Source organism: Folsomia candida, unplaced genomic scaffold (assembly GCF_002217175.1).
Source record: "Folsomia candida strain VU population unplaced genomic scaffold, ASM221717v1 Fcan01_Sc004, whole genome shotgun sequence".
NCBI classification, from domain to species: Eukaryota; Metazoa; Arthropoda; class Collembola; order Entomobryomorpha; family Isotomidae; genus Folsomia; species Folsomia candida.
In genome coordinates, this window is record NW_019091196.1 from 6,293,529 (window position 1) to 6,317,589 (window position 24,061).

A 24,061-nucleotide genomic window follows, 5' to 3' on the forward strand; every position below is an offset into this window, starting at 1 on the left:
CAGGTTACACCAAATGCTTATAGTCAGTAATAAACCGTTAAAAACGGATGAAACCAAGGGATGAAATCACATGTCAAAATGAGTATCATATCAGATTTCTCATTGAAAATTTATGCTAAAATTGACACATCTGAAGTATTTGAGACATTTGTGACCTTTTACTTCGTCCACACGTTCGCTGGGGTGTCGAAGGTCGGTCAAAATGACTTATTCTACCGATATTGGACAGCGCTTTGAAAATACCAAAGCCAACATATGATATCGGTCTAATTTTAAAAAAATCAGGACCAGTGTCCATCTTATTTTCGAACCTGCCATACCCCTTGACGGCAGGAACTTACGTTTAAAGTTTCCAGTCTGTATGTCGTTGCGTTCTCAAGTTATCGGACCAATAGACAGATAAACAGACAGACATACGGACATAACCATCTTATAAAGGGACTTCGTCCCTTAATAACTTGACCGGAAATCATAAATTGTTATAGATGCATGGAATAATTATAGTTCATGAAAATCATCTCGGTAATTACCATAAACATACAGGAAACATTTTATGGGTTTTTATTGGAAAAGAACTTATTCAATTCTGAGAAACGTACATAGATCACGCAGGAAGTCGTGTTACTCAATATTTTGTACATATAATTATTCACGTGTAGATTAAAAGTTTTAAATATGTGCACAACTGTACTACTTCCCCCGCACGGTGATTACACATCGTCCCGTCCAGGTCCAGAAATGGCAATAGTAGCCTGGACAGCATTTCTTCGAGTTCCAATAACACACCCGTAATCCACACCCTCGCTGAAATTTTGAAAATTACTTAAATTATAGTTGTTTAATTAAAATGGAAAATGCTTACATGCTCAGCGTCGGCAGGTGTAGAGAGAAAGGTGATGCTACTAATTAGTAGAAAAGTGATGTTGAACAGGGTAAAAATCCACCTTATTTTTTCCATGATAAATACTAGTACATAAAAATATGTATGGGTATATTTTTTACCCGTTTAAGTAAATGCGACTTTATGAACTGTCAAAAAACGGGGTTCCATTGTTTTGTTTTATTAATGGGGTTTGGAAGTAGTTAAATATGCTGTACGTTATGTAAGGAATAATTAAATTGTGTGTAATGTATTTACATATATTCAATTCCTTGGTACTGATTTGATGTGGACAAAAAATGAAAAAAATGAGTAGAACCTGACAATTTAAAACTTTCATGATTTTGTACAAATAAATTGTGCATACATTTAGATCATTTCTTCCAGTACGGCATGTTTAGTCAATAAGAAGAACCGGAAATGAGAAATTGGGTGAAAGCATAAATAAGCTGGATCACAAACAGGCAGGAACTTTGCTCCTGCACTTTGATACCGCATGAAAATCAGTAAACTTGTACTTCTTGGCAAAAATGATAAGATAAGGCTCCACAAGTAAAACGAAGATTTTAAAAATTTCATTATTTTGTACGAATAAATTGTGCATGCATTTATATCATTTCTACTAGAACGGCATGTTTAGTCAATAAAAACTTTGCATGATATCGGAAATCAGAAAATTGAGTGAAAACGAGCCGGATATAGCAAACATGCAGGGAAAGTTTGTTTATTTTGTGCTAGCCGATCGATATCCACAAGATAAGAAAATTGAGATTTTACTTCTAAATAAAATCGTAATTTGGAAAACAGTTGCTACGAACGCTAATTTCATAATTAAAATTCTTCTAATCATCCGGACAATTTTTTATCCCGGAGAAATGCCAATTTTTATTTCGTCCCCAATTTACTAAATATTCTGACCAATTATTAAATAAACCAAGTGTGTTCTTCAACCAAATGTCTGAACGTAGCGACAGCTGCGGAAATTCTGCCACGACCGGGCGAAAATGGCGTCCTGCTCGTGGCGACAAGGACAAGCCAAGTTTCGACCTTCCCCCCGCGCCACATCCGACGATCCACTGTTTCAAAAATGACCCCTGGGCAGAACACCCCCTCCTCCGGTATAACGCTATCAAAGAGAAAAAACGCCAAGACAATGAGGTAATTATTTTTCACTCTTAGGCTTTTATTAGGGTGCCAGGACATGTCCCGGCGTTTTAAAAACCTGTCCCGGCGTCCCGGAAATGTCCCGGTTTTAAACAGACAAAAAATTAAATTAGCTCCCTCTTTTCGCCAACATATTCCCGATTGTGTGAAAAAGTTGGAGGTATAGACTTTGCATGACATGTATTAACTTAATTTCCTGTATTTTTCTCAAAATTCGGTGATATCTGAAATTCAGATTCAGATCCTGAATCATACTTTGAATGAAATATGAATCAAAATCAAATATGAACCCGGAATGAAACATGCAAAATAAAATCTTCGTTTCAAGCACTACTGGATATTATTCAGATTTTTGTTTGCCTAAAATGTCCCCGTTTTAGTCAGGACAAAATTATGGTCACCCTATTTTTTAGCCTATTTTTCCTTAAACTACCCATATATTTTACAGGTCGTGATTCGAAGGGGTAAAAAGGTCAAAAACATCGTGGCCGATGTCGTCTATAAGAAAGAGATCGAAGCTGGGAAGGAAAAAGAGGGTGCGGCGGGCGGCAGTGGGGGCGATTTGGAGGCATTTCTCACCCAAGAGGACTTTGCCGAGTATCGGAGGGACAGCGTCAAAGCAGCGCCGGTCGTGCCGATGCAGAAAAGCTGGTTGAGAAGGATCGCATCGGTAAGGGGGCAAATTAATTAATTAATCTTAATTAAATTTAATTACCTTATCTTTTTTTCTTCCAGCTTATTCCACGACCTTACAAGAAGAAACACCTCCAGCTGTTTCGTGCCTTAGCGAGAGAAGTTGAAGAACGGTACGAACTTGTCCTGCACGAAACCATCTTGAACTTTGTCCTAATCCCGCCGGCAGGATATGTCGATCCGTACGTGTTGGTCGATAAGTTTCCTCTGTGAGTTAAATAATTTGCAAAAATTTTTGCAAAAAAAATTGCAAAAAATTAGGGCGAATAATAACCTTAAAATTTGCCAGCTTCTCCGCCTCACCGCCGCCATGGTGGGACACGTATCGAATCAATCGTCACATTATTGCGCAACAGCTCCGCATCCTGTATCCCATCGTGTCTCGAACCTTTTTGAAAATGAGGGACCTCATGAACACGCATAAGCTCTTTTATCCCGATAAGATCAAAATGTGAGTGGAAGGAAATAGTGAAGAAATTGGTATTAGTGTTCAAATTTACATATTTTTTTTTCTTAGCCGAGGGTCCAACTATATGCGACCCATCGAGTTGAGAGATATCATCCTGAACCAGATTCGCTCAAATGGGGACATGTTTCTCCAGAAATTTATTCCTCAGTTGGTCAGAATTTTTCAGAATGCTAACGCCCTGAAATCTGTAAACAAGTCGAAGCAGGAACTCATCATGGAGTGCGCGTCGCACATGATTGTGTCGGATGTGAGGAGGAAATTAATTATTTTAAATCAGAATTAATTTAATTATAATTACAATTATTTATAAATTTAAACTGATCAGGGGACGGCCTGGGCGATGAACACGATTCAAGAGATTGTCTCCACGTATGAAAACTATGAGAAAAACCTTCCCCGAATTTTAGTCGATACTGCGATTGACGACGCCCGTGTCACCTTCGCTCCGCCGGTGGAAGGATGGATGTACTGTTTTAAAAAGATGATTGACGAGGTTCACAAATTAATTTACGAGTTAAAAATTTAAATGAGGATTTAAAAACTAAATTATATTTTTGCCAGATTGTCAGCGTCGTGCAGAACATTCCCGACGCAGCCGAACTATTCTGGAGTCGGGGAGATGAAGAGAAATCAATCAAAGTATTTTGTCGCATCGTCATCCCCAACTTTTTCGTCGAGTTAATGACGGAACGCTTCCACGCCGTGATGGCAGAGTGGCTGAGTGACGTGCAAAACGTGGCGGATCGAATTTGTGAGATATTTCCATATTGCGAAATTTTTTATGCTAATTTTCTGTATCCTACTTTTTTTAAGATGACCAATACAAAATTCTTCTGGACGGTTCCGGCCGCACCAGACTGCAGGCTTTCGTCACCTCGAAGGAAAACAATTTCTACGCTGGATTCAAGGAGTCCGCATTTCTCAAACAATTGAGCCAATCAATGTACACTATTCCGAAAAATGAGTTCGTCGGCTGGCTCCAAGTCAACAATGAAGACGTTATCGGACGACTGCTCGATGGCTGCAAGAGTCATCAGAACATCATTTCGGAGCATTTAACAAAATGGTTGAGGGCGCATCATCACGCGTAATAAATAATGATAGATAAATGGTCATATTACGGAAACAAAATGACCTTGACCTTTGACTCCAGAATTATCACGGGTTACAAAGAGATACGTGACCGTCTCTTGAGAAAACCAGCCACCACGGCGGAGCTGATGGAGTTGGTGGAATATATCGACGAGGCTCGCGGCGTGTTGCTCCTCCTCCTCAAGGAGGACATCGTGGAAGGGCTGAAGATGGTTTTGGCCTTCATGGACTATTACATTCTTTCCGCGGACGATATGGAGTTGGCCGTCACGGCGCATAAATTGTTGAGAAAGATACAACCAGCGTTTGAAAAGAGTGCAATTGTGAGTAAAATAAGATTTTTTGAGATTTTTTACGATGCGGGGCTAACTTTAAGGGTCGATAGCATGTGGGTTTTGAATTTAAATTTGTGTGTCTCTACTTTTTCCATGTATTCAAATTGCGATTTTGAAATCTGTTCATCTCTGTAGTTTTTTAAAAAATGAAGATTTTATTGCATCTAAAAATCGATAATAATGTTTTGTTTTGAAAAGTTAGGAGGTTACAATTTTGATTTTTTTCTTTCATGAGAAAATATTTATTTTTTTTTGTATGATTTGTATCTATTTTATTTCTATTTTATCATGAAAGAAAAAAATCAAAATTCTAACCTCCTAACTTTTCAAAACAAAACATTATTATCGATTTTTAGATGCAATAAAATCTTCATTTTTTAAGTCGAGACAATAAAAAATTAAATTTAAAACCCATGGGACGTTAACTTTAATTAATTGTTGTGTGGTTAAAACAAATAATTCTGCACATGCAGCCGGACTCTTTCTTGTGGGACTTTTATGATGCGGATCCAGTATTAATTTTCAAATGTGTTTTAACATGACATGCTTTTGTAGTTTTGTTTGACTTGTAAATTGGCTGGCTTAATTTAAAATGTAAAATATTAGGTATTATAATTGGGCTGTTATAATTTAATTGTAGATGATTGAAGACCAGAAATTAGTATTTGAGGAACAACTTTATCAAAAGATTGAAGAGATGAAGGGCGACTTGAAGAAATTGTTGCGTCGCGTTAAAGAAGATTTCGGCCGGTATGGAGATTATGCGGAGGTTCCAAATTATTGCGATGTAAGGAGACATATGGCAGAATTATGTTTGTGGTGTTAGAAATTTTCCGGAAAATTTGCGAAAAAATTTGCAAAAAAATTCGCAAATTCCTAGATTTTTAAGTCAATAGCATATGTATTTTCAGGATTTGCGCTACGTTCGCCGCCGCGTGGACGAACTGCAGGAAGGCATCGATTGGATTAATACGGAGGAAACCTTATTCAAACTGAATCAATCCCAGTTTGCGGACATTGACGAAATAAATTTGCACTTGGAACCGTACACGAGACTTTTTAAGACTACGAGACAATGGCAACGGGCCGAGAGAAAGTATATGGACGGTGATTTTGACCTCGATGCGGAAAAAATTGATGTCGAGACGGAGGGTTATTACGCGTATGGGCAGAATTTATTAATACATATGTACATAATTTGCACATATATTAATATTTTTTGCATGTTTTTTTTCTTCTGCACAGAGAACTTATCGATCTTCAAGCCCTGTTCAAAAGTCGAATCAAAGCGCAGAAAGAGCTCGAAGCGAAGGAGAAACACATCCCGATTTCGCTTCTGTATGATGAAGATAATTTACAGGAAATTCCACCCCCACTTAAAATCTGTAATTTAGCACTTGAGAAATTAAAAGAATTTCGGGTACGAATTAAGAATAAAATTCAAAATTAGTTTGGAAATTTAGGAAAATTAATCAAATTACGTAGGCTAATCTACCTGTGATGCGAATCCTGTGCAATCCTGCCATGCGGTTGCGACATTGGGTTCAAATGTCGGAATATTCCGGACTTGAAATGATCCCTGACACGGGAAGCAGTTTAAGAAAAATATTAAAAATGGATCTCGACCCGTACATGGAAGAGTGAGAATATAAAATTTTGATATAATTAAATTCCGATCTGACTTGCATACTAATTTTATGCTAAATAAACCCTCAGATTCGCAGAGATCAGTTTCTGCGCCACGCAAGAACTCTTACTCGCCACGACGGTGGAAGAAATGAAGGAAGCTTGGCTAGTCGAAAAGATTGAGTATCTTCCCTACAAGTAAATTACATAAAAAATTGCATGGATTATGCAAATTTTTAATAATTTAGAAATTCAAAATTTTTACAGGGAGACGGAAACCAACATTCTCCACGAAGCGGACGATATCCAATTCCTCTTAAATCGACACATCGTCGACACCCGGATATTGAAAGGGTCCCGATTCGTCGTACCACATCGAGGTAAGTATAAATAAATTGCATATTCAAAATTGTGTACACATTTTTGCACAAATTTTCCCCCAGATCTCGTCCACGACTGGGAAGCCACCCTCGTCCGCGCCCAGAACACGATGGACGAATGGCTCAAAGTCCAGAAACGCTGGATTTACTTGGAACACATGTTTTCCTCCGACGACATCCAAGTCCTCCTTCCCGACGAGGGTCAACTTTTCATGCTCGTCGACGAAACCTGGCGAAACCTCATGCTCGATTTGGAATCGCAAGTTAACGCGCTCGAAATGGCGAAGAAGCTGGGGCGCTGGGAGCAACTCTTGCAATGCACGGCGTACCTGGAGAAAGTCATTTTTGGCCTGAATATTTACCTGGATGAGAAACGCGTCTTCTTTCCTCGCTTCTTTTTCCTCACGAATGAAGAAATGGTCCTCATTCTGGCCGAGACGAAGGACGCCAACAAAGTGCAACCCTTCCTCAACAAAGTATTTGAAGGGATTAGCGAGCTTCGCATAGATTCGGAGATGTTAGCGTTTGGCATGTTAAGCGCGGAGGGGGAACGGGTCACGTTTAGTAATCCGGTTGATACAGGGGGTGTGAAGGGGTGTGTGGAAAAGTGGTTTTCACAGGTGCGAATTTTCGTATTTGCGAAATTTTGCAGATTTTTGCAATTTTTTTTTAATTCGCCAGGTTGAGGAGACGATGGTCAGCTCGCTCCGAAATATCACGACGTACGCGAAAGACGCCTTCATGCACACGTCGAGGTCCGAGTGGGTGTTGAAATGGCCGGGTCAAGTTGTCCTCTGCGTGTCCCAAATTTATTGGACGTATGAAGTTCATAAAGCCTTCATCCGATCGACGGCAGGAATTCAGACTTATTTGGCGAAATGGGTGGTAAGTTGATTACCAAGAAAATTTACATATTTTTTAATGAATGGATTTTATGCTAAATCAAATCCTTCAGACCCATCTGGACAATACGATCGACGTAATTCGTGGAGAATTGCCTAAATTGGCGAGAGTAATTCTGGGCGCTTTGGTCACAGTTGACGTACACGCGAGGGACGTTTTAGAAGAGCTGATCGCCAACAAAGTGCAGACAGAGACGGATTATTTGTGGATTGCGCAATTACGGTGGGAATATTTATTGCAAAATTGTAAAATTTAAAAATTGCATAATTTTTGCAATAAATACTTGTTTCCCAGCTATTACTTTGAAGACTTCCAAGTCGTCCTGCGCATGCTGAATTCGAACGTCAACTACGGCTACGAATACGTCGGAAACCCATCTCGTCTCGTCATCACGCCGCTGACCGACCGCTGTTATCGCGTCCTCATTGGAGCTTATCATCTCAACCTGAACGGCGCCCTGGTCGGACCCGCTTCCACTGGAAAGTCAGAAACCGCCAAGGATTTGACCAAGACGATTGCCAAACAGTGTGTCGTCCTCAATTGTTCGTATGACCTGAGTGTCGCCACGATCGGCAGGTTCATCCGGGGACTCGCCTCTTCCGGAGCGTGGCTCTGCTTCGACGACTTTAACCGGATGGACCCCGAAGTTCTGAGCGTTATTGCGCAACAGTTGTGGACCGTGCAGCAAGCCGTGGCATCCAAGATGCCCACCTGTATTTTAGAAGGGCTCGAGCTACCCGTGAATTTGGAGTGTAATGCCATCATAACCATGAATGTAAGTAGAAAAATTGGCGAAATTTTAAAATTTCGCCAATTTTTAAAATTTCTAAAATCCTCCAGAGATTTCCGTTTTACACAGCTTTTTAGAAATTTTGTCATATGTACAGAGTTTAATTACATTACAAAAGTGTTCATGGTTAAGCGACCTGAGTAAAGTTTATAGAATTATGACTTACTTGGAGGTGTAATTAGGTGTGTGGTCGATCTGGCATTACATTAATAAAGTGTATTTATTTATAACATTTGTGTCCTATTTGTGTCATGAAATTCTAAACGTGTTTAAATTCAGAGTACAAATTTTTATTTGTATTTAAATTTTAGTGAATCTATTTTAATTAAATAATTATTTAATTTCAATTAATTAAAATTTACCATTTTATTTCCAGCCTGGATACACCGGTCGATCCGAACTCCCTGAAAATATGAAGGTATTATTCCGACCGGTGGCAATGATGGTGCCGGATTTTCGACTCATCGGAGAAATCCACTTGTTTGCGCTGGGATTCGCGAATGGAAAAATGTGATTATAAATTTCTATTTTAAATTTTTTTTCTAAAATAAATACTCATATGTAAATCCCATTAAATTTACAGCCTGGCCGGAAAGATGGTCACCTTGTGTCACCTATTTTTCGAACAGCTCTCCTCCCAACAGCACTACGACTACGGGATGCGTGCCATGAAGGCCATTTTGGTCGCGACGGGTCACGCGCGCAACAAAAATCCCGACATGGACGAGGACAAACTGATCTTGAAAGCGATTGAGAGCATAAATCTGCCCAAATTCCTCCCATACGACGTCCCCCTGTGCGAAGGGCTTATTTCAGACTTGTTTCGAGGAGTGAAAATCGTCCAAACGGAACTCGACCCACTCATCGCGACGTTAAAGACGGTTTGCGAAAGTAGGAATTTGCAACCGACGGATTACTTTATTGAGAAGACGCTACAAATTTATGAGATGATTTTGGCCCGACATGGTGTTATCTTGGTGGGGGATCCGATGGGGGGAAAGACTTGTGCTTATCAGGTAGGAAGCTATCAGTAATTTCATAAACTTGTGAAAGTTCAAAGTTGGTACAGCAAAACATAGCTACGTGTAAAGAACCTAACTCGCAGATTTTTGCATATTTTTTGCATATTTTTTGCATATTTTTTACGAAGACGCAATACAATGTTGCTAATTTCGTGCATATTCAATTGAAGGAGGAATTAACTTACTTGAGTAGAAGTACTACGTAATGTATTAGTCAGATTTAAATAATTAAAAATTTTGAGAGTCATTAACGTCATTTATATATTTTCAAACAGGCGAAATAATTAATTTTTGTGTAGATTTTTCAGAGAAAGCAATCCAATTTCATAATTCATAAATAATTTTCGCAAATAATTTGTTACTAATTATCCAGCAATTCTTTAGTTATTCGGTGAAAATTTCGCGAATTCCGAACAATTCGCATACTTAATCTCAATAAATTTGGTTCCAGTGTCTCGCCGCCGCCTTGACGGAAATAAAAGAGAACAAGACCCCAGGCTTTATCGGCAAGCGTGTTCAGTACAAAATTGTGAACCCCAAGTCCATCACGATGCACCAGCTTCACGGCTTCTTTGAAGGCGACCTCCTCGAGTGGTCGGATGGCGTGGTGCCCAACATTTTTCGGGAAATGGCCTCCTCCACGAATGACGACAGGAAATGGATCGTGTTCGATGGGCCGGTCGACTCCCGTACGTAGTATTATTTAATTAAATAATTAGTTATTCAACTAAACTTTGGGTAATTGTTGGTCCTTTTGTTATTTACAGTTTGGGTGGAAAATATGAACACGGTAAATAATTAATAAATAATTGTCCCAATTTTATAGCTAAATGAAAATTATCCCGTGATCAAAGTTAGATTATGCAATTATGCATCAATTATGCAAAATTAATTGCCCCAATTTTATAGTCAATATTAGTTGTTCCAACTTTATCACTAAATGAAAATGAATTGTCCCGTGAACAAAGTTAGACGAATTATGCAAAAAATCAATTGTCCCAATTTTACAACCAAATTCAAAATAATTGTCCCGTGAACAAAGTCACATCAATCATTAAAAAAATGATCCAATTGGTTTTTTTAAATTGTCCCAATTTAAAACGCATCCCTGCTTGTCCCCAGGTTTTGGACAACCACAAACGTCTTTGCCTAATTTCCGGCGAGATAATCCGCATGACTCCGCTGATGACGTTGCTCTTCGAAGCGGCCGACCTCGAGCAGGCCTCTCCCTCGACCGTGTCGCGTTGTGGGATGATTTACATGGAGTCGAAACAACTCGGTTGGCGAACTTTGAAGGATTCTTATATCCAATCCCTTCCAGAAACGGTTAGCGAAGAGCAGAAGGAAATTCTGGAGGAATTTTTGGAGTGGTTGGTTCCTGCTTGTTTCGTCTTCCTGCGACGCCCCGAGACACAAACTTTCATCGGAACGTCGCAATTACACCAATTTCAGGTAAAAAATACGTAAAATTCATGAAATTGCGGAGCGATCTTTTTGATGAGAGACGAGTTAATTTTTTGACGTCTTAGTTTATTTTGTGCGCTAATTGGACGTGTAGGAAATTAAACTTATGATGGGGAATTATTATGAATTTTGGTTGATGGTAACAAATATACACAGGAGATGATGGCATAAGATATTTTGATGACATTGACCTTTAAAATCATGACCTCCAGGGCCAATTAACATATTACGTTCCCTCTTAAATTAAAAAATTACTTACACCAATTATTTTTCTTTTAGAATTTCGTCCGCCTTTTCCGCACCTGCCTGAAAGAAGATTCCACCGAGGACGAAGGGAATATCTGGCTCCAGTGCAGCTTCGTTTTCTGCATCGTGTGGAGTTTTGGGGCCACATTGGTCCAAAAGTCGAAAGAACAATTCGATTCCTACCTTCGCTCCGTGCTTGTCGGAAACAATAAGGATTTTCCAAGAGCGAAATCCTTCAAGCTTACAAAGAACCAAATGCCACCGGAAAAGGGGTCGCTTTTCGACTACATTTGCGACAAAAAGAACAATACGTGGGTCGTCTGGATGGAAACGGTGGACAAGGCAATGCTGAGAATTCCGGAGAATGCAAAAGTATGCAAATATGCAAAAGTTAATTACCTATTTTACTAATTAACTAATTGCTCTAATTTTGCAAAGGTCAATGAACTGATCATTCCCACGGACGAGACCGCCCGTCAAATGTATTTCTTAAAGGCTTATCTGAACAATGACATTCCCCTCATGTTCGTCGGTCCGACAGGAACGGGGAAAAGTGCCATCGCGCAAAATTACATGATGTCCCTCCCAAAAGAGAAATACATTCCAAACATCATCAACTTTTCTGCTCGAACGTCCGCCAATCTAACGCAGAACATCATCATGAGCAAGTTGGATAGAAGGAAGAAGCGACTTTTTGGTCCAATTCGGGGGAAAAAGTGTGTCGTTTTTGTCGACGATTTGAATATGCCGCAACCCGACATGTACGGAGCTCAACCTCCACTCGAGCTTATCCGCCAGTGGCTCGATCACGGGAGTTGGTATGATAAGAAGAACACGGCAATTTCACTTATCGACATGGTAAATAGTATTCTGTGCACGTATTTAAATATAGTTCAGTTAGTTACTTAATTAATTATTATTTTTAGTTATTCGTCTGTGCCATGGGACCTCCGGGTGGTGGACGGAACGACATCACGCCTCGCTTAGTTCGACACATGAGCATCCTCGCAATCGACTCTTTTGATGATAACACTCTCAAGAAAATTTTCACCTCCATCGTCGACTGGCATTTCGCCAAGGAGTTCGACAGCAGCGTGGTCCGTTGGGCGAGACCCATGATCACTGCGACCATGCAAATCTACAAGTCTGCGATGTCCCTGTTCCTCCCCACTCCTGCAAAATCCCACTATTTATTCAACCTCCGCGATTTCTCTCGAGTCATCCGAGGCGTTCTTCTCGTTCCTGCCACACACTTAAAAGAACCCCCGAAAGTAATGAAACTCTGGGTTCACGAAGTTTATCGTGTCTTTTACGACCGTCTCGTCGATGAGAAGGATCGCACCACATTTTTTAAGTTGACGTCCTCCACCGTAGAAGAAAACTTCAAGCAAGACATGCAAAAACTGTTTGGCCATTTAGTCCCCGAAGGTAAAAAGGTGGAAGATGTGGACCTTCGCGGTTTAATATTTGGCGACTTCATGGACTCCCAAGCGGACAAGATATACGACGAGATTGTCGACTTGACCCAACTCCGCAACTATTTGGAGAGTCGTCTTACCGAGTACAATTCCGTGACGAGGAGACAAATGACGATAATTTTTTTCCAGTTTGCGATCGAGCACATTTCTCGAATTTCTCGCATCCTCAAGCAAGACAACGGTCATGCCCTGCTTGTCGGCGTGGGCGGCTGTGGGAGGCAAAGTTGGACAAAAATGGCCGCATTTTTGGCAGGATTTGACCTCATTCAGATCGAACTGAGCCGAAATTATGGGACGAATGAGTGGCGTGAGGATTTAAAAAGGGTGCTCAAACATGCCGGAAATGATGGGAAGCCGACCGTTTTTCTCGTGGCGGACACTCAAATTAAGGACGAGTCGTATATGGAGGATATTAACATGATTTTGAACACGGGCGATATTCCGGATCTATTTGAGCCGGATGAAATTGGGGAGATTTATGGGGTCATGCAACGTACGGCGAGGGCGATTGGGAGGAGGATTGATAACTCGCCGTTGCCACTGTTTAACTTTTTTATTGAGAGGGTTCGAACTAATTTGCATGTCGTGTTGGCCATGTCGCCGGTCGGAGATGTGTTCAAGGAACGGTTGAGGATGTTTCCGTCGTTGATTAATTGTTGCACGATTGACATGTGAGCGAGCTGAATTTATTTTATTTAAATTTTGACGATGGTTAATTAATTATGTAAAAATTCAGGTTTACCGAATGGCCGGACGAAGCATTGGAAAAGGTTGCGCAGAGATTTTTAGCCAATTTAGACACAGAGGAAGACATTCGGATCGCGTGTGTCTCAATGTGCCAATATTTTCATCAGTCTGTGCGAAAATTGGCGAAAGAGTAAGTAAAAAATAATTTTCATACTTTTTTTGCATTGTCTGGTAACTAATTTCTTGTCCAGATTTTACAACCATCTCCACCGTAAGAGTTATGTCACCCCGACATCCTACATGGAACTCATGTTCACCTTTAAACACCTCATTGTTAAGAAACGTGCCGAAATCGAGGCTGCCAGACAACGCTACCTGAACGGTTTGGAACGCCTCGCCTTCGCGGCGGAACAGGTCGCCGTGATGCGCGCCGAGTTGGAAGTCCTACAGCAAAAAATTCTCGAAACCGCAGCAGCAACGGAACAACTTATGATCAAAATCGCGGAAGAAACGGCTGAGGTGGAAAAAATTAAGGAAGTCGTCGCCGCTGAAGAAGTGATTGGTTGGTCATTCATAAAGCAATTATTTTTTTGCCATGAAATTATTTGCAAAATTTGAAAAATCGCAAATTTTCATAAATATTTACGTATTTTTAGCCAACGCTGCCGCCGCTGTGGCCGAAGCGATCAAGCAGGACTGCGAGATTGACCTGGCCGAAGCGATCCCCGCCCTTGACGCGGCCCGCGCTGCCCTCGACACCTTAACCACGCCCGACATTGCGATCGTCCGATCCATGAAAAATCCCCCCTACACGGTGAAACTTGTCCTCGAAGCGGTCTGCATTATGCGAGGGATCAAACCGGAAAAGAAAGTGGATGCGAATGGACGTCCATATGACGACTTTTGGGCCGCCTCTCTCCGCATGTTGAGCAACATGAAGTTTCTCGACGCCCTGAAAGAATACGACAAGGACAACATTCCGATCCCCGTGATGAAAAAGATTCGTGAAAAATTTCTCCCCGCAAAGGAATTCGTTCCCGAAAAGATAAAATATGTTTCCACGGCGTGTGAAGGGCTGTGCAAGTGGATCAAGGCGATGGAGGTGTATGACCGCGTGACGAAATATGTTGCCCCCAAGAAAGCAAAGTTGGCCCAGGCGGAGAGCGAGTTGCAAATTCTGATGGATAAGCTGAACGAAAAACGGGCCCAGTTGAGACTCCTTGCGGAAAAGTTGCAGGAGCTGAATGACGAATATATGGCGATGAAGAGGATGATGGAAGAGTTGGAGGAGCATATTCGACAGTGTTTGGCAAATTTGGAGAGGGCGCAAAAGTTGATTGGTGAGGAGGAGGGGTGAATTCGGGGCAATTTTGTAAACTTTGTAAAAATTGGGGCACGATTAAGAGTCCGTTTTATTGCACAGTTGCAAAAATTGTTGCAAATTGTCAACCTGTTTTTTGCACAATAAATATGCTTGATTTTCATGTGCAGATGGACTGAGTGGTGAGAAGTCGCGGTGGGAGCAAGGTGTCGCCATGCTGAATATTAGACTGCACAATTTAGTCGGCGATATTTTAATAGCTTCCGCCGTGGTGGCCTACCTTGGCCCGTTTGGAGTCGACTATAGACAAGTAAATCGCATTTTCTAACTTAAATATGCACATATTTTGACATTTTTTATCATCGTCTTTATTTCTGAAGGGCTGCATCGAAAACTGGCTGCATCTCTGCACCTCCGCGAAAATCCCGTGTGCCGAGCCCTTCTCACTGATCGCGACGTTAGGCGAGCCCGACGAGATTCGTGAGTGGCACCTGGCCGGCCTGCCCATCGATATTTATTCCATCGATAATGGCATCATCATGTTCAACGCGCGCCGCTGGCCGCTTATCATCGACCCGCAGGCCATCGCGAGCAAGTGGATTCGCCGATTAGAGGCGCCCAACGGCCTTCGCGTTATAAAATTGACGGACGCGGATTACATCCAAGTTGTCGAGGACTCGATTCAAGAAGGCATTCCCGTTCTGCTGGATAACGTCGGGGAAGAAATTGACCCCGCCTTTGAACCCATCCTGCTAAAAGAGACGTTCAAACAGGAGGGCATTTTGTGCATGCAGATTGGTGAAAAAGTGATCGAGTGCGATGTCAACTTCCGGTTTTATGTGATTACGAGGCTAAGGAATCCACACTACTTGCCAGAAACTGCGGTCAAGGTGAGGTCACACATCAAAATTAAATGGGGTCAAAGTTTCCCAAAATTATAAATTTCCGATTGAAAGTTTTGCAAAAATATATGCAAATTCTATTACCCCAGGTGACCCTCGTGAACTTCATCGTCACCCCGATCGCCCTGCAAGACCAGCTCCTCGGCGTCGTCGCGGCGAAAGAAGACCCCGTCCTGGAAGAACAACGCGTTCAACTCGAGCTCGACGGAGTCAACAATAAATTAATGATGAAGGAAATCGAGGACAAAATCCTCCACTTGTTGATCTCCTTCGAAGGCAACATCGTCGACGACGAGGCCGCCATCCAAATGCTCCTCGACTCGAAAGACATCTCAGAAGAAATCATCGCCAAACAAAAAGCCGCAACTTTAACAAGAAAAAAGATTGAAGAACTGAGAAACCGCTTCCGTCCCATCGCAATTCATGGGTCGACGTTATTCTTCTCAATTTCCGAGCTGGCCAATATCGATCCCATGTATCAGTACTCCTTCACCTGGTTCGTCAACCTGTACTCAGCCAGCATATCGAACAGCAAACCGTCCCGCGACCTGGCGACCAGGACGAACTATATCAACGAGCATTTTACCGCCTCCATTTACCGGAATGTGTCCCGCTCTCTCTTCGAGAAGGACAGACTCGCGTTCTGTTTCGTCTTTTGCGTTGCCTTGATGAAGGAAAAGGGTGATTTTGATATGGAAACGTGGCGATTTCTGTTAATGGGTGAATCATCATCCGGAGATAAGCATCATCATTCTCATTCGACCCACCCAAACCCAGCGCCGGACTGGTTAGCGGCCAAGTCGTGGGACATGATTGTCAAGTTGAGTGAAATGAAACCCTTTGCAAAGTTGAGTAACCATGTCACGAAACATGTCAACCATTGGAAAAAGTTGTATGATCATGCGGACCCGCAAACGGTCAAGTTTCCCGCACCGTTCGATAAGATGAGCGATATTCAGAGGTTGGTGATTCTCCGGTGTTTCCGTCCGGACAAGTTGATCCCCGCGGTGCAGATCTTTATCGGGAGGAATATTGGGAGGGAGTTCATCGAACCACCGAATTATGATTTTGAAACGATTTATAATGATTCGAATGCTGCGACACCGTTGGTGTTTGTGTTGTCGCCGGGTAATTATGCATATGTAAATGAGGGTTAGGTGTGTTGAGAGATGGCTGAATTTTATGGATTTCTTGTCCAGGTGCCGACCCAACCTTGGGACTTTTTAAGTTCGCGTCCGACAAAGGATTTCCCTACCCGAACAAGTTGCAGTCCATCTGCCTGGGTCAGGGACAGGGTCCAATTGCACGGAAGGTGGTGGAACAGTGTGCATTAGAAGGGAACTGGGTCCTACTGCAGAACTGTCATTTGGTAAGAATAATTCATGTTAATCTTGAGTACTTTGTAAACTGGGTAAAATATGTGCAAAAATCTGTGACCACTGCCGTCAAAAACGGTACTTAACCACTGTTTTACCCAGAATTCTCAGAGTTTGCAAAGTTGACCGACTAAAATCCTCCCAATTATCATTTCTTTTAATTCCCATTCCCATTTTCCAGGCCACAAAATGGATGCCCGTCCTGGAAACAATTTGCGAAGACGTCATCACTACGGAGGAAACCCACCCAGCTTTCCGCCTCTGGTTGACATCCTACCCCAGCCCCCACTTTCCTGTCACTATTTTACAAAACTCTGTAAAAATGACGAACGAACCTCCCCAAGAATTGAGGGCCAACTTGCTCCGAACTTATACCTCGATTCCGCTCAATGATCCAAAATTTTTCGCTTCTGTGCCCACAAACACGCGAGCCTGGCACAGAATGTTGTTCGGACTTTGCTTTTTCCACGCGGTTGTGCAAGGCCGAAGAAAATTCGGTCCGTTGGGTTGGAACGAATTGAACGAATTTTCAGAAAGCGATTTACGCATCTCGTTGATGCAGTTGCATCTATTTTTAATCGAATATCCCGTCATTCCCTTCGACATTTTGAGCTTTCTCACCGCCGAGTGTAATTATGGGGGGAGGGTGACGGATGATAAGGACATGAGGTTGCTGAGCAGCTTGTTCTCAATCTTTTACAATAAGGACGTCGTTGATAAAGACAAGTGAGAAATGGTTACTTAATTATTTTGTAGTTTGGAATTTAATTAATTAATTAATTAATTGCTTGATTAGTTACCCGCTTTCATCGAGTGGGATTTACTACGTCCCTGGAGAAGCGGATTACAGCACGTGCTTCCAATATATTCGACCCTTGCCACTCAACTCGAACCCGCAAGTGTTTGGATTGCATGAAAATGCCAATATTACACGAGGAAATCGAGAAACAGTGCAGGTAAGTTGAGTTTTCTTGGCAAATTTTCATGTCATGATTTTTTCTTCGTTTTTTTAGCTTTTGGAGAGCGCACTCTTGACGCAGATCGAGTTAAAACCCGGTTCCGGAGAAGATTCTGCCTCCAATTCGAAAGTGTTCGACATTTCGCAAGACATCCTGACCAAACTTCCCGTCGATTACGATATGGACGTTGTCTCGAAGAAATTCCCCGTCGTTTACATGAACTCTATGAACACCGTGTTACGCCAGGAGCTCGTCCGTTTCAACAAGTTGATAAACGTTGTGCGAGAATCGTTACAAAATTTACAGAGGGCGATTAAAGGTCAGATCGTGATGTCGCCCGGGCTGGAGGACGTTTTTAAAGCCGTTCTCAAAGGAAAAGTTCCATCCGCATGGGCAACAAAGTCATACCCGTCAGAAAAACGGCTGGGAAGCTATGTGACCGATTTGATAGAAAGGTAAGTACAGTTTTAAGTTAAAACAATTTCAGGAAATTTTGAATTTAAAATTTCCAATTTTTTTTAGGCTTACCTTCTTTCAACAATGGGTCAACACCGGTCCGCCCGTGGTCTTTTGGCTGTCGGGATTCTTCTTTACGCAATCCTTCTTGACCGGAGTGCTACAAAATTATGCGAGGAAATATAAAACTCCGATTGACCTCTTGGGATTCGAGTATGATGTCACTCCTCATGAAAAAAGTGTCGAAGCCGTTCCCAAATATGGGGCGTATGTTCGAGTAGGAATTAAACCAATTAATTATGCAAATATTTAATTTCTGAAAATATTTGAAATATTTGAAATTTTTTAAAGGGTCTTTTCCTCGAAGCGGGTCGTTGGGACAGGCAGATTAGACAATTGGTGGAATCTCACCCTAAAATTTTGTACGATTCGCTCCCCGTGATTTGGCTGAGACCTGGACAGAAGGTGAATTTAAGTTTCTGGTGCAAGTGATCACTTGCAAAAAATAACGGCAAGAAAGTGGTTTCTTTGCGGATAATTTGACCTGCAAAAATTGCATGGCGCAAGAAACTACGCCCCACCGCTATATTTCATACGGCTCATATTTCTTGCAGTTTCTAGAATTTCTTGCAAAAATATAGCAAACCCGCAAAATACTAAACTATATAACAAATGTAATGCATTTTTTTCACCGCAGACTAAATTTGTGCCGCGACCGTGTTACGAATGCCCCCTTTACAGAACCAGCGCTCGTCACGGAACTTTGTCGACGACAGGTCACTCATCCAATTTCCTCCTGTACATCAGACTCCTCTCCAACCTGCCGCAGCAACACTGGATAAATCGGGGAACGGCAGCCCTGTGCCAATTAGACGAATAATTATGTATTAAATACGCTCCGTTACTATTATTAAGACGACATTTGTATGTAATGATTATCGACTATTTTATTAAACTATAAGCAAGAAGAGCATACATATTTAGAGAAAATTGTATTTCAACAAGTACCTAATTTGACCTAAAATTTTGAGAAATTTTAAGAACTAAACTTGGTACATATAATCTTAAAATTTAAGACCGGTATGGTTAAGCATAAATTGAGGTTTTTATATAAATTGTTGACGTGCACAAAAAAATCATGCATATTTAATAGACAAAGGGGATCATAGCTTTCCTCTCACGGGGGTACTTGGCCCCAAACTTGGCGTGGTACCATTTACGTGTAAATCTCGCTCGGAATCCCAGGAACACGGTGGAAAAGATGGCAAACAGAACCTATCAATTGCATCACGATTCACGACTAGTACAAATTTTCAGTCAATTTAATATGTACCAATTATACCTGAGGACGTCCCCCACCCGTCACCAATGCGAAGCCCCACCACTCCAAACACTCCCCAAAGTAATTCGGACATGAAACGTATTCAAAGAGCGACCCCTCCGGAATTTGATAACCTTTTCCTCGGGCTCGAAGTTGCGTCAGAATCCAGTCATGCCGGGTATTCAGCCAGGCCCCCAGGATGCTCATGCCGATCGCCACAAAAGTCAGGGAGGACACGGCCATAGGCTTGTGTACGTTGGCGAGATGATGGACCTGGTAGAAAGTGTGTACCGTGGTGACGATCAGCGGACCAAGGATGAACCAGGCCGGACAGGGAGTTGCATGGTCAGATATTCTTGAGGGGTAAATTACCGAGCTGAAGGTAAATTTTACAAAAATTGTGAATAGTTTGTTAACGTTCTCTTGTATTCGGGTTTTGAATATGAAATCATTTAAGGCTGCTCCTCGCGAGTGGAGAAGTGTGTCCCAGTCTGAACGTTCCCTCTCGCTTTGCAGAATACATTGAATCGCCCATCTCGAACCTTCGCATCGACCCTGTGGGTAGGAGGAATCGACATCAGGGTTCATAATAGTGGAATGTTTTGCATCTTTTTCTTCGTCTGATGGTATTTTTTTCAAATTTTTTGGTCCGGCGCAAGGTCCTAAACATCCTTTACCAGTCTTCCTAAGGTTACCACACTCCATGGTAAAGGATGTTTAGGACCTTGCGCCCGACCAAAAAATTTGAAAAATGCCATCAGACGAAGAAAAAGAAATGTAAAACATTCCACTATTATGAACCCTGATGTCGATTCCTCCCCCCCCCCACAGGGTCGATGCGAAGTTTCGAGATGGGTGATTCAATGTACTCTGCAAGGCGAGAGGGAACTTTCAGACTTGGAAATTACTCCAACCATACGCTTCTCCTCCACTCGTGAGGTGCACCGTTGATTTTGAAACTTTGTTCATTCCCGTTGTGCGTTTTCTTTTACAAAACTAAGATTTTATTGATTTGATATTATTACAAAGTTAAGAGGCTAGAATGTATTTATTTTTTCATGAAAAAAGTCCAAAAAAGCAAGCGTTTACCGATTAAAATAATGAAGATAGTAGATCATCAATCCAGCAAGATTTGTAACGTTGTAAAGATATGGCGTCGGCGTGAAAAGAATTATCACCCAGGGCACAATTACAGCTGGAAGGAAGCCAAACTAAAAAAATATATTTAAAAAGATAACATTGTTGCTTTCATTGTTAAAATTTTTTTATTAGTGCCAAGCTATCGATACCCACGCACCCGCCAAGTGAACCTCGAACTGATCGGATACTCCCAAAATCTCCAGGACGATGATAACCCTTTCGATCCCTCCTTGTTACCCCTCGTTGAAACTGTGGCCTTTCCATACGGCACTGTTCCCAACAAATTCCACACAATGGTGACCAAAATCAAGCCTACCATGACCCATGAGAAATTTGTCACAATTTCCTGATCCGTCTTAGAACAGAGCAGATCGTACGTGAAGGACAACGGAGTTTTGTCAAGGAGTCGAGTTTGCTCCATGATTAATTGTGGTCAAGAATTTGGGGGTGACCTCTTGCTTCAAGTGATTCTTTAGCTGGCACAAATTCTTATACTTTGGTTATCGAAACAAAAACTGTTTTCTCAAACTGAGAACCTGAGCTTGCCAGGGTAGTCAACACAAAATTGAAGGTCCCGATGCATATCTTGTACTAATTTACTAGGCACAACAGTAGCTAATATAAATTGCTCAATATTTTAACAAAACTCGTACACAGATTTCAAACCTACATACAAACCAAGTCAAATAATTCTTTATTAAGCTCTCAACCAATATCAGCTAATTAATATTACCAAAGTTTTGTGCAACACGTTTGGATTTATGTCAGGGAGTGCAGTACAATATAACAATGTACATGTTTTTCAGATTGCGTTTAATATTTCACGCTCAAATACCCGTTAAGATAATTATATAACTTCGGGACTAGCAGTTTATATGGCCAATTTCAGGGCTGAGGGAAAATGATCAAGGTCCTTGATTAGAAATTATACAGTGACCACTGCTGACTGACTACTGACTAGGCATCAGTTGTGAAAACTAGCAATTATCACGAGCGAGCACGACGGTGCATCAGTGGATGTAAGCTAATCAATATGCATAGGTAATCCAAAAAGTAAAAACACCGTGCGAAATTCTACCCATCTTACTTCCCAAGCTCATCCTCACTATCATCAGCAAGGGAAATTGCGTGACCGATTCATAAAATACAACTTGTTCATAAAAAATATAAAACCCACTTATTTACAACACGATTACTTCAGCGGTTTCGCTCCGATCATGTACATATGTAACCTTACGTAAATAACTAAACACGTGTTTGAAAATTTTTCAAAATGCTCACAAACAGTTTAAATGAAATTATGATGGAATATGTGTGCGAGTGCGTCCGCTGCCAGGGATCAAGGATCAACTAATTAGCTAAATAATTAACTAAAGTATGGTTTATGCTTAACGTCCTCGTTACATAACGTCGCCATAGCGTTAGCGTTCCTTCCTTCATAACGGGTTTACACTTTCTGTAGTTTTTACGATCGCTTTCTCTCAACGCTAGTTTTAGCTATCGGTCATCGAAGGGAAAGTAAAAACCCGTAAAAAATCATAGCCATTTCATAATCTCACAAAAACAATTATGCCAATTAAACAAAAACAAAAAAACAAAAAGAATCATCTTCAGTCACGAGATTGGACACGGTACTGTTTGTTTAGAGATAGTTTCATTACCAAAATTATTTAACCAACTCATTACTCAATTAAATATAAACTACTATTACCTTTCATCCGGGTCAACAATGTCACGGATGAAACGCATTGCTCCTTCATGCCGGAAGAAGGGACGTGGCTTGTCCTCTTTTCCACTTGGATTGCGTAATTTTCGCAGGAATCCGCTGAATTGGCTGCGTAATTTTGTCCACAGTTGTTGACAATCGAACTCTGAAAAATTGCCTTTTTAGAGTTAATACAAGTGAGAATATAGACTCTGCAGTAAAACAAACTGACCTGTCTTTCCTAGTAGCTTTCCAATTTCCTCCCACATCACCGCACGAGTGTTTCTATTTTTGTATGCAGGATCCTTCTTGTCGTACAGTGCTGGACGTTGCTGAACTAGAAGAATTAATTTTTCTTCCAGATCCAGTGGAGATTTGGGCGCAGATATCACTTTTGTAGTCATTTTATGAAATTTTGAAATCGCAAATGGAAATATTTATAAAATTGTAATGGTTTCTAAAAATTTCCTTGCTCCTTCATCCGTGTAAAAGTTGAACTCTGTTCAACTTTCATGGTGATCGTGAAGGTGCCGTGAAATGAAGGAGGAAACAATGCATAAACCCGCATGGCGAATTGCATAGCGACCGCTATGGCGACGCGAATGTAACGAGGACGGGAACTAAAAACCCGTCGGTTATCAATTCTCTAAGAGATCGCTACAATTATCAGAAAGCATAAACGCACCTTAAACTTTGTAAATTCATACTTTTTTATGAAGTTTTTGCTGAGAACTCCCATTTCTACGAAGATGGGGACACAATTGCAATTATTTTTCGAACGGACGCATACGCTTCTTCCGATCTAGTTGGTATCCCCTGGTAGGCTAGGCCTGTCCAATGCCCGGTATGGGGGAGGAGTACCCACCAAATTCGGGTAACACCTGGGTCGTCCATGTCGTGCCGCTATAAAATATTCCCTGTAATTGTAATCTATTCATATCAAATTCACCACAAAATCCCAAAATTTCCAAGATCCTCCTGCGTAATAACTACAAAATTATTTTACCCACCGAATGTGGTGGGACTATCGATGCAAATTATGGAACAAACCGGACGAATCGTATTCTAACTCGGAAAGTGGATTATTCGCAGCCCCACGCATCACAGAGTTGTCTAAGATTCGCAGCGGTTTCGAACTGGGGGCCGACTACTTGGGAGTTTACGGCTTTGATAAGCTCGACTCCACCGCGGATATCATGGGCAAGTCGACGAACGATCAAGAAACGAGGTATATTTATCAGGGTTCCGTCGTTGTGGTGGTTCACTTCGGACGCAGCCAATACGGGGACCGGGTTCGAACTTGACTTCCAGTTTAATGACTCTGGAATGAGGATTTTCAATGACTACTTTTCACCTGAGGTGGCGGGTTCGGTGCGGGTGCTCGTATGGTGATTCGTAAGCATAAATTGAGCTCTGTATGTAATTAATTACACTTCATGCGATCGAGCGAAAAAGTTATTCAATTTTTTTTCTCCCACTGGCAGTTTCTTAAGTGATTTTATAAAATACTAGCGTATAGCCCGGCCAAGGCCGGGTTCTAGAGTTCCAGTGGGGGGTGTGCCCAAAGCGAAAAATCCGTCATACTATATTTTAAATAATTCCCAGTGGAGACTTTGTCATACTACATACATACATCAGACTGAGGGTTTGCC

The 24,061-nt window shown here is 41.5% G+C and overlaps 2 protein-coding genes across 3 annotated transcripts; one reads left to right on the plus strand and one right to left on the minus strand.

Annotated features, from left to right (window-relative positions):
* The first annotated feature begins 1,834 nt into the window (after nt 1-1,834).
* Nucleotides 1,835-19,166, plus strand: LOC110848998 (dynein heavy chain 3, axonemal). Its single transcript, XM_022096373.2, has 40 exons — nt 1,835-2,038; nt 2,493-2,714; nt 2,780-2,946; nt 3,027-3,188; nt 3,255-3,453; nt 3,532-3,699; nt 3,768-3,957; nt 4,020-4,293; nt 4,360-4,621; nt 5,274-5,420; nt 5,545-5,795; nt 5,879-6,053; nt 6,119-6,273; nt 6,350-6,457; nt 6,527-6,639; nt 6,703-7,259; nt 7,321-7,524; nt 7,595-7,764; nt 7,837-8,317; nt 8,709-8,842; nt 8,916-9,348; nt 9,806-10,043; nt 10,122-10,144; nt 10,477-10,806; nt 11,098-11,436; nt 11,503-11,922; nt 11,991-13,213; nt 13,279-13,419; nt 13,481-13,791; nt 13,886-14,569; nt 14,721-14,860; nt 14,931-15,440; nt 15,542-16,580; nt 16,652-16,821; nt 17,010-17,554; nt 17,625-17,784; nt 17,842-18,242; nt 18,310-18,520; nt 18,595-18,708; nt 18,941-19,166. The coding sequence occupies exons 1-40, from the start codon at nt 1,835-1,837 to the stop codon at nt 19,121-19,123; spliced, it is 11,958 nt and encodes a 3,985-aa protein (XP_021952065.2). The 3' UTR covers nt 19,124-19,166.
* On the minus strand, nt 19,165-23,885 carry LOC110849212 (steroid 5-alpha-reductase DET2). 2 transcript variants are annotated; one of them, XM_035851522.1, is made up of 5 exons: nt 22,642-23,885; nt 20,862-22,575; nt 20,654-20,775; nt 19,586-19,940; nt 19,165-19,518 (listed from the first exon to the last, which is right to left on the minus strand). In XM_035851522.1, exons 2-5 carry the CDS (start codon nt 21,123-21,125, stop codon nt 19,390-19,392), a joined length of 870 nt encoding a protein of 289 aa, XP_035707415.1. In that variant the 5' UTR covers nt 21,126-22,575; nt 22,642-23,885; the 3' UTR covers nt 19,165-19,389. The 2 variants fall into 2 exon arrangements, with proteins under 2 accessions (XP_035707415.1, XP_021952280.1); XM_022096588.2 differs by having other exon boundaries at nt 20,862-23,885.
* Between the last annotated feature and the right edge of the window lie 176 nt (nt 23,886-24,061).